This window comes from Berghia stephanieae, chromosome 2 (genome assembly GCF_034508935.2).
Source record: "Berghia stephanieae isolate SIO BIC M18660-M18661 chromosome 2, UCSD_Bste_1.3, whole genome shotgun sequence".
In the NCBI taxonomy this organism is placed as follows: domain Eukaryota; kingdom Metazoa; phylum Mollusca; class Gastropoda; order Nudibranchia; family Aeolidiidae; genus Berghia; species Berghia stephanieae.
Genome location: NC_088361.1, coordinates 101213173 through 101228529, shown reverse-complemented (window position 1 = coordinate 101228529; position 15357 = coordinate 101213173). Strand labels below are relative to the sequence as shown.

General features: G+C 36.5%; 1 protein-coding gene across 1 annotated transcript in view; it reads right to left on the bottom strand.

Moving 5' to 3' along the window:
• LOC144966099 (protein mono-ADP-ribosyltransferase PARP6-like) overlaps positions 1–15357 on the bottom strand; it is a 32133-nt gene that overhangs the window by 5339 nt on the left and 11437 nt on the right. The window contains exons 9-16 of the mRNA XM_078902174.1: positions 14255–14344; positions 12905–12997; positions 10947–11069; positions 8472–8611; positions 8031–8079; positions 7029–7141; positions 4794–4866; positions 1693–1839 (exon numbers count right to left, since the gene is read on the bottom strand). Coding sequence (XP_078758300.1) covers positions 1693–1839; positions 4794–4866; positions 7029–7141; positions 8031–8079; positions 8472–8611; positions 10947–11069; positions 12905–12997; positions 14255–14344 — 828 coding nt within the window. The remainder of the gene's footprint in view (positions 1–1692; positions 1840–4793; positions 4867–7028; positions 7142–8030; positions 8080–8471; positions 8612–10946; positions 11070–12904; positions 12998–14254; positions 14345–15357) is intronic.

Below are 15357 nucleotides of genomic sequence, written 5' to 3'. Positions count from 1 at the left end.
ACACATTTAGGTGACAAGAGCCCAAAACCACAGAACATCGAGTCAAGCACTGCGCTATGAAGAAGCTTCCAGGTGGGTTTGTGACCGTACACGAATGCAGCAATGAATTTGCAGTCTGGGTAGATCGTCATAACATAGAAGTGTGACACCATTAGAAGCTGCTGCCAACACTCCAAAGATGGAAGGGAATCAAACTGCCAACACTCCAAAGATGGAAGGGATTCGAACTGACAACACTCCAAAGATGGAAGGGATTCGAACTGACAACACTCCAAAGATGGAAGGGATTCGAACTGACAACACTCCAAAGACAGAAGGGATTCGAACTGACAACACTCCAAAGATGGAAGGGATTCGAACTGACAACACTCCAAAGATGGAAGGGATTCGAATTTAATTTTGTTTGTCCCACACATAGACAAAAATAATTTGTCCTTTTCTTAATCTGATTATTTGTGCAGATCTCGTTGTTCTCATGAAAATATCAGCAACAGTAATTACTTCAAGATATACTTGAGCTTTTATATAGCGCAATATCCACTAAATGTGCTCAAAGCCTATTACAAGGGGTCCCGAGCCAACAGCCACATTTAACAAGTAGCATGAGACACAGGTGATAGTATTTTCTTTTTTCAGACAGAGATAATGCTGTTAACGGCCAGGTACTCATCATACACCTAAGTGTGGTGACAGAATGTGAGTAAAGAGTCTTTTCAAAGGACTCCATAATGTGCCACTCAGAGTGGGACTTCCCAGAAGCTTTTGATCTGAAGGTAAGCGTCATACCACTAGACCACATAGCTGCACATATACAAGGTGAGAGCAAATTCAAACCCATTGAAGTAAGAGTAAACTTAAAGCCAAACAAAGGGTCTTCTTCAAATAAACTAAAGACCTCAGAGTATTACAGGTCACTCCGCTTAATCGCACATATATAAAAACATAAAATGGACATTTCGGGTTTCCCCTTCATAAAAAAACCCAGGATGAATGAAACACTACAGATGAATGATATAATGTGGTAGTGGCGTTGTTAAGATGAATAAACAAAAACATTGATACCAGAGGGTAGGGCGTTGACAAAACATGACAAGTTTTCCCTTCGCACCACTGTATTTTCTCTTTAGCATCAGTTAAAAAGATTTCAAAACTTCCTATTCTTTTCTTTTTTCTTTTTTTAAAAGAGTTTTACGGCACTTGCAACACATTAAGGTCATATCAGCGCCAGTAAAAAGAAAGAAATGGGATAGCAAAAAGGTATAGAATTACAATTAAAGCATCCAAGAATAAGGTAGACAAAGCGGAATTGGTTCAAATAGGGAACAGATGTAGATTCCAAGAGCACACTGTCAAAGAACTTAGTTTGAGATCACTTAAAAGTTTCATCCAGATACAAGCACAGGCCCCTACTAAAAGGAACACACTCAAATGTTCACAAAACATATATAATATCTAAACAAAACATGATACAGTGTATAACAGAGAGATGATTAACAAGGAGTAAAATATCATCTCCCAAAACTAACCATACATTTGACTGTTTCCCTCTCAGCAAGGGCATCCGGCCAGGGTCAGGACAAAACCAGGTAATCTGGGGGATAGAAGACACAGTACCTCCCTGCCCACTATGGGAGGTCAGGAACCCCACCCAGTCACAACTTCCTGTCTAAACGTTCAAACTGAGATGCTTACCAGTTTAAAGCCATGACCTGGTATTCCTCCGCCATGAGCGACAAGTGATTTGAGTTGTAATTCCCTCTGAGGAATTCCAGCATATTTCAAAGCTGCAGTCAGATTGGTGGTAACGTACACTCCTGAACCTAATGCTGCCCCATGAAGCTGGAAAGTTGAAGAAAATGATGAAATGTAATCTAAGTACAGAAAAAGGAAAAAGAACAGGAAAATGTTATAGCTAGACATAGATTGTTGATTAATTTTTACCATATTTTGTTTGTTTGTTTGTTGCTTTAGGTCTCTTCCAACACAAATGAGGTTATATGAGAGACCGCTGAAACAAAAAAACAAGCAATCTAACAAAAATAGTACAAAAGTAAATCAAAATCATAACCTAAAGATATCATAAGCTAAATTATAAATAACCAAGAACAAACAGGCAGAAGATTTACAGAAAAAAAAATATCCCCTGTCAAAAATATAATCACAAACCTAAGAAGCAGGATAGGCTAGTAAAGAGAAGAAGAAACGACATCACTATCGGATCGTACACCCATGCGAACATCATAGGTATATGATTCAAGGGTGATGCTCTCATCCAACCACCCGCTTACCATATTTTGGCTAAGGGAACAAACATGCTTATAAATATCAGGTGCAGGAACCTTTAGTACAATTTAATTGTTTTTCAATACATTTGCAAGGCTAATATAATATGCTGATGCACAAAAGTAATGCCATATTGTTAGATTATCATAATCTTGATTTTTTTTTAAAGGGTTGAAAAACAATAAATACTAATGGCAACATTAAAATAAAACATGCCGCGCACATGCAGCTATCGCAGTCTAGTGGTATGTCACTCGCCTTTGGATCAGAAAGTCCTGGGTTTGAGTCCTGAAAGTGTATAGTCGAGTCCCTGGAAAAAGCTCTCTACTTACATGATCTCATCACACTCGGGTGTAAAATGAGTCCATTAACAGCATTGTCTCTGTCAGTACAAAAATTGTAATATCGCCTAACATGCATAATGTTGCGTCCTACATGTTGAATGTTGTTGCTGGCTTGGGACCCTTTGTAAATCGCTTTGAGTTTATTTAGTGGATATTGCACTATATAAAAGCTCAGTTTTAAGGGGGGGGGGGGGGGGTTGAGTTGACCGGTTGATTTGAACTGAAGAAAAAGTTAATGTTAACCATGAGAATAAAAAGGCCACAAAAATCTAAAGTTAATTCATTCCCATTCAACTTGAACAGCAGCAGTTATGGGCCATTTGTTTTTTGTTGTTTTTGTTTTGTTTTACGGCGCTTGCAACACATTTAGGTTATATCAGCGCCAGTAAAAAGGAAGAAAATGGGATAGTAAAAAGTTCTAGAATTACAATTAAAGCACCCAAGAGAAAGCAAGACAAAGGGGAACTGGGAACAAATAGGGATCAGATGTAGATTCCAAGAGCATACCACCAAAGTACTTAGTTTGAGATCACCTCTAGTCTCATTCGGACAAAAGCACAAAACCCAACAAAGAGGAAAACACTCAAATGTTTACATAATACATTCAAAATAACCGATATAATAACATATCAGAGAGATGATTTACAAGGAAAAAAATATCTCCCAAAACAATAACTATGCATTTGACTGTTTCTCTCCCAGCTTTGACTCCGGTCAGGGCCAGGACAAAACCAAGTAATCTCATTCCAAGACAAAGACAGAAAGCATGTTGAAAAACAGATATACGGGGATAGAAGACACAGTGTGTACCCCTCTGCCCACTATGGGAGGTCAGGAACCCCACCCAGTTATGGGCCCTTGGCATGGCAAAGGCCAATGTGTCACAAAGGGATTGCATAACGACTCCATTGTTGTAAACAACAATAAGACATCGATAATAGAAAGGAATTAGAGAATACCCAAAATAGGCAAAGAGAATGTCAACTAAGAGCTATAACTCTGTGATGTGACAGTGACAGCAAACTGTCATTTACAACAAGGTGGATTTTTATCCAGCAACCTGCAGAGAAATAACTTGTGAGACGAGAAATCGTGACATCATCCATGATGATTCAATTCCTTCTTTCGGAAGCTGGTTTGTTTGTGTTTAAGAGTTTTACGGCACTTGCAACACATTTAGGTCATATCAGCGCCAGTAAGAACGGAAGAAAACGTAAGGTAAAAACATTCTAGATGTGCAATTAAAAGGACTTGAGGAAAAAAGTAAGACAAAGGGAAATGGTTCAAATAGGAAACAGGTGTAGATTCCAAGAGCACATTATCAGTGTACTTTGAGATTACCTAAATGTTTCACCCCAGACACCAGCACAAGATCCCCACTAAGAGGGATACACTCAAATGTTAATAAATCATATGGTAAAAAATAAAAAATAACAGTACATTACAGAGAGATGATTTACAAGCAAAAAAATATCTCCCGAAACTATAAATATACATTCAACTGTTTGCCTCCCAGCCAAGGACTCCAGCCAGGGTCAAGACAAAACTTAGTAATCTCATTCCAAGACAAAGACAGAAATCAATTGGAAAACAGAGGGATAGAAGACACAAGTACCTCTCTGCCCACTATGGGAGGTCGGGAGCCCCACCCAGGAAGCACATTTAAGGGCCTCCCTGCCCATTATGGGAGGTCAGGACCTCCATCCAGTACCACATACGTTAAAGACATTCTTGGAACAAAAGCTGTTCCACCAGCATGCTGTACTCGTACACACAGATTGCTTTTAATATGAATTTTAACATGAAAATCTTCAGCACTTAGTAACAAGACTGAAAACCTCCTCCCTCCCCCCTCCCTCTCTTTTTCTCTCTCTCGCACACACACACACACACACACACATACACAACACATACACACACATACACAACACACATACACAACACACATACACAACACACACACACACACAACACACACACACAACACACACACACAACACACATACACAACACACACACACACACAACACACACACACACACAACACACACACAAACACACAACACACACACAAACACACAACACACACACAACACACAACAGTTGATAATCACAATGCCGTTGCTGAATCATTTTTTCCCCCACAACAACAAACTCGATGATTACCTGAAGCTCAGTGCCCGATGCGACGACGAGACCCTGACGAACAATGGAATGCCAATTTTCTAAAGGAGACCCACTGGAATACAACAAAGGATAAAGGATTTAATCATATCAAAGGAAAGGACTTGGATCAATAAGGCAGATCTGCCAACTTGAAATTATAAAAAATTGTAATTTTGGGGGGATAAAAATTGTAGTCGTTATAGAAAACTTTAAAAAGTCATCAAGTTACCCTCTCAAGGATTAAATTATAACACTTCAATATCATTAAAATTATGTCGTCTGGCATCAACTTTCATTTTCAAGAAGTTTTAATGACTTGGAGATGATCACGATGTTCTGAAATTGGAGCCAACATTTCGTCATTTTACGAATTTTTCATAGTAGCTGGCAGGTTTGATAAGGGGAGAGAACATTGGAGATTTCACAGATTTGGAAAATCCCATTTTCTGTCTTCCCACCAATGCCATTCAACCAAATAAATTCCATATTTTCCTCTATAAATCTCATACAGACGCGTCGTCGTGTCATAGACAGCTTCACAAATCAATCCTCCAACACCCACCAGCCACAATCACCTCTTTTGTGTGGCTAATTGGTCAAGTAGTATGACACTCGCTTTCGGAGTCCTGAGTTTGAGCCTCGCTCGGTGCATAGTCGAGTCTTTGAAAGAGGCTCTTTACTCATATTCTCTCTCTGTACTCGGGTGTAAAATGAGTACCTGGTCATTAACAGTATTGTCTCTGTCCGGAAAAAAATTGTAATATCGCCTGACAGGCGTCATGTCTCGTTCTACATGTAAAGTGCAATTCTTAACCTAGATCTCTTGTTCAAGGCAAATGACTCCTCTAATAGTTCCTTCCATCTCATGTCTATTGAAAATGTTGTATTCTAAAATGTGTAAGGCTGTATGAGACAAAGCAATTTTTAACAGATTCCATGAGTCTCCCCACCAAGATTCAAACCCAAAACCAGGTGATCCAAGAGAATTTTCATCACCACCTCACCAAATTGTCCACAGGAACTGTATATTCTTATATTGCTCTCTGCATGAGGCGGATGGAGTCAAAGTTCATCCTAGTTTCTCTAGTATTAAACAAAAAAAACTTGCTGAGAATCACAATTTAAAACATGCTCAAAATAAATGTTCAATCAATGTGTCTTCATAGAGAAAAGCAGCCATTTCTGAAATCGCCATAAGCTCAAAATTCCAAAATTTTGACTGTTTCCACTTAAAAATTTTCTCCAATTTCCAAATCTCAGCACTACAGCGATTTGAGGCAGAAAATCACAAAAGGTCTAATTCTAAAAGATACACACATACACACGCACACACGCCACATGGAAAGGACAGCTATGTCAGTACGGAGAGACCAACATTCCCCTGTCCTAGGTTTTGTTTATATCAGAAGAAATGTCAATTTCATTTGTTTATATCAGAAGAAATGTCAATTTCATTTGTTTATATCAGAAGAAATGTCAATTTCATTTGTAACATCAGAAGATGATTTTCACCCCCCCCCCCCCCCCCCCCCAACCCAGAGTTTATTACTTGACTATCCAGTCACTGTTCGGAGGACAATAAATTCAGACAAAATGCATGATTGAACTAATTTTACCTGTTATGTTGTAAGATTCTCTTCAAAATTAGATACAAGGACATCGTATTTTCCGGACGAGAAGTCGAGATTTTTTCCCTCTGAACTCGACCCTGCTGCTTAAATTTGGAGCGGTTGATATTAGTAACGTTCCTTTTCCTTGGAAGCCACGTGTGTAATCTTCATGGCTTTTGTTTTCAAATTGTAAGAAATAACAGCAGGAATCACACACCACTAATGCTAGTATTTTACCTTGTCCTTACCCTGTCCATGTCATCAAGTGTGTAGTCTTCATGGCTGTTGTTTTCATATTGTAACAAATAAACGACTGAAATCACACATCAGTACCTACCAGCCAATCCAACTACCATATTACTGATGGCCTTAACAACAGTACTGCTTATACCCCGAAGCAGCTTATGGTAGGGGAAAATTAATTTCTTTTTTTTTTTAATGTTGGGGGTGGGGTGGGGGGGTGTGCTTATAATCTGGTGTGTCGAATTGTCCGGAAAATACAGTATTTACAGTAAACTCACCCTTTAAAGATTTTCAAAATTATAAAGTCACTTGCTAAGATAAAACAAAATGTTCAGACTGATTTCTAGATAATGCAATTTTTACTTTTCATGAAATGACATACTGGAATGCGAAACAGCTGCCATATTTCTTTGCCAGACTTCTAAAACGCTCATCTTCTGCAGGAGGAGAGTTCCTCAATACAAACTGGAGGCTAGTCCTCATCTGTGGGATTTGCTAAGTAGAAGAAAAAGAAACCAATGGAATGCATATTAATATTAGTGAAAGGAATAAATTTCATTTCAGCAGCATTTATTCACACTGACCGATTACTGCATTTGTGTCATTCGTTATGAATAGAACTAAAAACTATCAATGTTAAATAGTACTATTACAAGTCCAAAATATTTGCCTCAATATCATTCTATGGGATTAAGTGTTAAAAAACAAATCTAGGACAACTGCTCTGCACTTCCTTTCAATCCTACTTCCACGACAATGGAGGCAGAGAACCAAAACAGTGGCCATATTAGGAAATTATAAACTTTTACCAATTAAAAAAAAATTGAGCTTTATATAGCGCAATATCCACTAAATGTGCTCAAAGCGCTTTACAAGGGGTCCCTGGTCAACAGCAACATTTAACATGTAGGACGGGACATGACGCCTGTCAGGCGATATTACAATTTTTCGGACAAAGACAACGCTGTTAACGGCCAGGTACTCATTTTACACCTGAGTACAGTGAGATAATGGGAGTAAAGAGCCTTTTCCAAGGACTCAACTATACGCCGAGCATGAGGCTCGAACCCAGGACCTTCCAATCTGAAAGCGAGTGTCATACCACTAGACCACATAGCCAATCACAAAGTTTGTTTTACAAATGCTACTAAAAATTGACAAATTGAATAAATAATAAACGACATCTGACAAAAGATCCATGATCATTCATCATTCATTAGTTCTTTCAATCAGAATGTACATTCATTCATCATTCAATAGTTCTTTCAATCAGAATGTACATTCATTCATCATTCATTAGTTCTTTCAATCAGAATGTACATTCATTCATCATTCATTAGTTCTTTTAATCAATGGTTACACATCAAATTCTAACATGGCGTACCTGTTCCTTGGGTAATTCCAAGATGTGAGATCTGTTGCTGGAGACAATCCTGGGACAGAAAATGTATATTTGATCTAAAAAATAGTATCACACTGGGAGATGGCAGACACAGCACTGCATGACGTAAGTATCTACATCAGCAAAAATACTTGTGAACAAATGTCAAACCTGAATAATTATAGAATCATGCGAGACAATCAAACAACTGTCAACTTTCATATTACCTAATACTACTATTTTACAAGAGCCCTTCTTGTATTTGGAAACATTTTGTATATATGTTCATGCTTCCCAAATGCTATATTTCATGAGTGAATTTAAACAAATGTCTTAAATAAATGCCATTGACAACATCAGGTTTTTTCAACAAACAAAATTAAACAGCTTCAGCGGCCAAGTTTTGATTGCTATTCTTTTTCCTGCTATATTTACTCTACTTACCATCTGAGCACAGGGTAGCAAAGCTTGTTTTCCTCATTCATTTGGTCTCTCAACTCCGATTCAGACGTGGCACAGCCCATTTTAAATCTAAAGCTGTAGACAAGGTCCATAACACGTCTAAACAGTCTCATCCCGTTTGCCTAAGATAAAATATAAATATTTATGAAAGATGCCAAATCAAAAATAATAAATCTCCGATATTGACATTTACCACACTGATATGTACATACTCCCTTAAGTAACCAATAAGCGTTTGCAACACTTTCATGTCGATTCCATGCCATAGAAAAGGAAGATGATGAGAAGGTAAAAAAGATGATCTATGATTACAAGCACCAAGAAAAAGTTAGACAAAGGGGAATAACTCAAATAGGGAACAGAAGATAATCGTGTTCCATCTTTGTTTTAAAGGGGATTACTGCACTTGAAAATACTTTTAGGTAATTTCAGCGCCATTAAAAAGGAAGAAAATGGGATAGGAAAAAAAATTATAGATTGACAATTACAAGCACTTGAGAAACTGTAAGACAAAGGGAACTAGCTCAAATAGGGAAAACAAAACCCAGTTTCTATCATATTAACATAGATAAAACCAATATAAAACAGTCTTCAGATTTCGGGCACTACTTCATTCCGTACATAAAAACTTACAAATATCAAACAATATGGTACTATTGTGCCACATTCAATTGTTTAGTTTGTTTGTTTGTTTGTTTTTAAGGGTTTTACGGTGCTTTCGACACATTTAGGTCATATCAACGGCAGTAAAAAGAAGAAAATGGAATAGTCATGAAGAGAGAATTATTTGTTGTTCGGCTTTGAAGTGATACTAAACTGCTAGAAACTGTGGACTGTAAAATGTCATGAATCAAAATGAACATAACAGCTACAACATCATCTCGACAGTATGGCTGGATTTTATGCGATTTATTAATGGGTTTTTTTTGTTTTTGTTTTTGTTATTGGCTAAAGAAGGGTTTTGAGCACGAAACATTCCATATTTGGTATTTTGTATTCTTTCAAAGCTGTTATATTCATTCTTGTTTGGCTTTAAGGTTATTGCTATATGTAAGTCCCTGGTTCGAACCCACTTTGGACGGCATAAAGGGAAGTCCTTGGTCAAACTCTTTACTCACATTTTCTCGCCATACTCGGGTTCAAGATATGTATCTGACCTATGATGAGTTTTGTAATGTGAAAAAAATTGCAACAGTGCCAGACACCTCATAGCTCGTCCTACATATTTAATGGTGCTGCTGGATTGAGATGACTTGTATCTTGATGGTATGCTTGTTAGATAGGTTACACGAAGCCTATGTAAGTGTGAGTCTGGCAGTCTGTGTTTGTGCATGTGTGTGTGTGTGTGTGTATGCGAGTCTGTGATTGTGCATGTGTGTTTTTTTTTGTTTGTTTGTTGCTTTAGGTCTCTTCCAACACAATTGAGGTTATATGAGAGACAGCTGAAACAAAAAAACAAGCAATCTAACAAAAATAGTACAAATGTAAATCAAAATCATAACCTAAAGATATCATAAGCTAAATTATAAATAACCAAGAACAAAAAGGCAGAAGATTTACAGAAAAAAAATATCCCCTGTCAAAAATACAATCACAAACCAAAGAAGCAGGATAGGCTAGTAAAGAGAAGAAGAAACGACATCACTATCGGATCGTACACCCATGCGAACATCATAGGTATATGATTCAAGGGTGATGCTCCCATCCAACCACCCGCGTGCATGTGTGTACCTGTGTGTGTGTGAGTATATGTGTGGTTTTGCACTTTTCGTTTCATTTATGTCTGTTTGCGTATATTATGTATATGCTGTAACCAAATGAAAAATTGCGTTTAAAAGATATTATTATTATTATTATTATTATTATTATTATTATTATTATTATTATTATTATTATTATTATTATTATTATTATTATTATTATTATTATTATTATTATTATTATCCATTTTGAGCACATTACTGCCGTCTTTAGACAAAGGGTCATATATCTGAAAAAAAAACAAATTTCACAGGAGAGCCAAAAAATAAACATTTTTGCTTCTATATCTTTTAATATATCAAAGTGATTGACTAAAGAACATGACAATGTCAAAGACTCAATTTGACTCAATTATATAAGACCCTTTGTGATATAAGACCCTTTGTCCTAAGATAGGAGATAAGTGGATATGGCATCCATTTGACTCAATGATATAAGACCCTTTGTCCTAAGATAGGAGATAAGTGGATATGGCATCCATTTGACTCAATGATATAAGACCCTTTGTCCTAAGATAGGAGATAAGTGGATATGGCATCCATTTGACTCAATGATATAAGACCCTTTGTCCGAAGATAGGAGATAAGTGGACATGGCATTATAAAAAAGCTCTTCTGCTTTTATTTTTCTACTAATCTTTTAGCAAAATTAACTACTACTAAACATAACAATAATTTCCATGAATGAATTACTTACGTCTTTTGCAAATATGAATTTTTGATTTTTCGGATCCAACAGGTCTGGAAATGGTTGAAGGATGTCCTTGTACCGAGACGATCCACAGGCAGCCAGTGTGAAGTCGATGAGAAGTCTCACCACCTTGATGATATCAACAAATCATTTTTGAAATCGTAGAAGATAAAATAATGAAGGTAAAAGTCGTGCAGTGATGTGGTCTAGTGGTATGACACTCGTCTTTGGGTTGGGAGATCCAGGATTCGAGTGCCACTCTGGGCAGCGCACAGTTGAGTCCTTGGAAAAGGATCTTTACTCACAATTTCTGGGGGTTCCAAGTTGGTAGAGCACTCGCTTCACAATCAAAAAGACCAAGATTGATCCCAGGAGAAGTCCAGATTTTTATCTGACCCCCCCCCCCCCCCTGTCCACCCAGCAGTGATTGGGTGGCGGCGTCTGATAGATCTGGCAGAAAGTATGTTTGTGATAGACTACTGTCCTATCCAAAAGGTAGCAAGCAATTGCTTTTGTCTGTTTCACGCTATAGAAACAAAGATAAACAACTCTGACTCGATGGGCCAATTGCTCGGAGTACAACTTTTTTTTCACATTTTCTTACTGTACTCAGGTGTAAAATGAATACCTGGCCGTTAACAGCGTTGTCTCTGACCAAAATATTGTAATAACTAGCAGGAATTATGTCTTGTCCTACATGTCAAGTGATGCCGTTGGCTAAGGGCCTAGTAAAATGCATAGAGACATTTCGTGGATATTGCACTATATAAAGGCTCAAGTTTTTGGGGGTCTTTTTAAAAATGAGATTTGTAATCCTTGAAAAACTAACAAAATTAATATTTTATTTTTCCATATGTAAAATCACTATGGTGCCAAATAGAAGTGACAATCATGGCTGATAAGAAGGAAAATAAAATATTTTTAAAAAAAAGAATTAATGCTCTTTCAGAAAAAATGCTCATTTAGCTTATTGACACCATCACATCCACATTGTTCTTCTACATAAAACATCAACGTTTATCAAATTCCCTCGACCCTTACCCCAACCTGCCCCACCCAATCTCATCATCTTTGCCACAAAATTCTCTCCATAATTTAACGTCATAAAAACAAAGACTCGTCTGTATCATCGAACAGATTGACAAAGACCACAAAAATAACCAAGTGTTGTCTCCAGATCTGATAAAAACAAACGGAATCCTTGACTCCAGAAATTCTACTACAAACAACTACTACTACAAACAACTACTACTACAAACAACTACTACTACTAACAACTACTACTACTAACAACTACTACTACTAACAACTACTAACTACTACTGCTTACTACTACTACTACTACTACTACTACTACTAACAACTACTACTACTGCTTACTACTACTACTACTACTACTACTACTACTACTACTACTACTCACAACTACTACTACAAACTACTACTACTACAAACTACTACTACTACAAACTACTACTACTACTACTACTACTACTAACAACTACAACTACTACTACTAACAACTACTACTACTAACAACTACTACTACTAACAACTACTACTACTAACAACTACTAACTACTACGAACTACTACTACTAACTACTACTACTGCTTACTACTACTACTACTACTGCTTACTACTACTACTACTACTACTACTACTATTACTAACAACTACTACTACAAACTACTACTACTACTACAAACTACTACTACTACAAACTACTACTACTACAAACTACTACTACTAACAACTACTACTACTAACAACTACAACTACTACTACTAACAACTACTACTACTAACAACTACTACTACTACTAACAACTATTACTACTAACAACTACTACTAGTAACAACTACTAACTACTACTACTAACTACTACTGCTTACTACTACGAACTACTACTACTAACTACTACTACTACTTACTACCACTACTACTACGACGGTGTCAATTACCTCTGGCTGGGACTGGATAGCTTCTGTCACCTGACACATCACACCCATAGTTTGATAGGAGAAAATGCAAAGAGGATGGGAGCATACTGTTGGCTGAAATAAAATAACGTTTATAATGAATTCTTTCATATAAATAATAATAATATCATCATCATCATTATCATCATCATTCATTATTATCATTATTATTATTATTATTAATATTATTATTATTATCATTATTATTATTATTATTATTATAAAAATCTAATAATTTACGTTACAGAGCTCAACCTCCACTAAGTGCTGTATTTAGGAATGGAATGCTGAGCCGTTTTGTATTTGTAAATCCGTAGTTTTCTACCATCAGTGGACTGTACAAAGCATTGAACCAAACAAAATGAATAAAATAATCTAAAAAATAGTTCTGAGCCATTCGGCCTATGGAGTATTAGATAATCTTAGTTTCCAAAGTGTGAAACGGACAATAGCAATTACATACTACCCTTTAAATAGGATCCCAGTTTATCGCAAAGTACTTTTTGCCAGCTCTAATAGACCCAGCTACCCAATCACTGCTGGGTGAGGGTGAGGGGAGGTTGGAAAAATGTATCTCGACTTCAACCGGGATCGAGTACTCTACCAACTGAGTTATCAGGACCCAAAAATAAAAAATGTTTTGTTTGTTTTTAAGGGTTTTACGGCGCTTGCAACACATTAAGGTCATATCAACGCCAGTAAAAAGGAAGAAAATGGGATAGTAAAAAGTTCTAGAATTACAATTAAATCACCCAAGAAAAGATAAGTCAAAGGGGAATTGGTTCAAATAGGAAACAGATGTAGATTCCAAGAGCACACCATCAAAGTACTTAGTTTGAGATCACCTAAAAGTCTCATCCAGACACAAGTACAAAATCCAACAAAGAGGAATACACTCAAATGCTTACAAATCATATTATATAATATGTAAACTAAACATAATACAATGCATAACAATAACAGTAACAGAGAGATGATTTACAAGGAAAAAAATATCATCTCCCAAAACTATAACTATACTACTATACATTCGACTGTTTCCCTCCCAGCCAAGGAACTCCGGCAAGGATCAGGACAAAACTAAGTAATCTCATTCCAAGACAATGACAGGAAACAATTGGAAAACGGGTATGGGGGGATAGAAGACACAGCATGTACCTCCCTGCCCACTATGGGAGGTCAGGATCCCCACCCATAAAAATAAATGTAACAGCTTCTAAATGACCAAAAGGAAAATATAAATCATGGCTGTTCTCTCTGACTGAAATCAGTTGGACAAATTAGTTTATAAAGATGGCGTTTATCAGTTAAAGATGGAAATGACGAGATTACCTTCAACATGGACGTACCACCGTGGGGTTTGTCACAGATTGGACAATAGTCATTGAGGGTCTGAAGTCTGTCCTGTATTCTGTTGTAAAGCTGAAGGAAATCGTCGAATAAAAACACCAGTGAAAAAAAAGGTATCCACAGACTAAAATGGAAGTCGAGACAAGCCAAATATTGAACTCTATAGTGTTTTTTTTTTCTCAATATACACTTTACTAGATATCTATATCTTTACAATTATATAATCTATACGTCCCTTGAAATTTATACTATGTAATTATTCTTTCAGCTTAAAATATTATTACACGTTATCTATTACCAAATTTTACTTTACCACATTATATTTACACAGAGCTGCCAACCCCATCTGATGAGAATGTGTACAATGGGACCTCAAAAATGGGGGAGATTTCATAAAAATGGGTACAATCCTGAAATCGACGGAAACTAACCAATGTCCACATCAGCAGGGAGTAATGAAGGAAATCTTTCCACACAAAAATTCAGGTCCACCACTGAGGAGCACATTTGGTTGTTTGGGTCGGCGACACAGGCATGCACAATGGCTTTATCATTTAAATTACATTTCTTCTGAAGGTATTCAACCCCTGATTTGAAATATGACAACAGATTTGTAGAATTTGTCTTGTTGCTCTACATCTAGGTCTTTCTCCACTAATTTTCTACATTTGTAGCCCACATCAATGTCAGAATTTGGAAGCAAGTTTGACTTCTTGGAAGCATCAATTGTTAAGAGGTCAGTATCCATAAACTGAAAATGGGTACAATCTTGGGGGAAATGCGTACAAGCGTACAATCGCTGAAAATGCGTACAATTCTGCATTTTTTGCGGTAGGTTGGCAGCTCTGTTTACATATATTATGTTTATGTATGTATCATTGTCGGGATTTTATACGTCTGTACAAAAATTTCCTTTTGGATGAATAAAGTACATTATTATTATTATTATTATTATTATTATTATTATTATTATTATTATTATTATTATTATTATTATTATTATTATTATCATTATTATTATCATTATTATCATCATTATTATCATCATTATTATCATCATTATCATTATTATTATCATTATTATT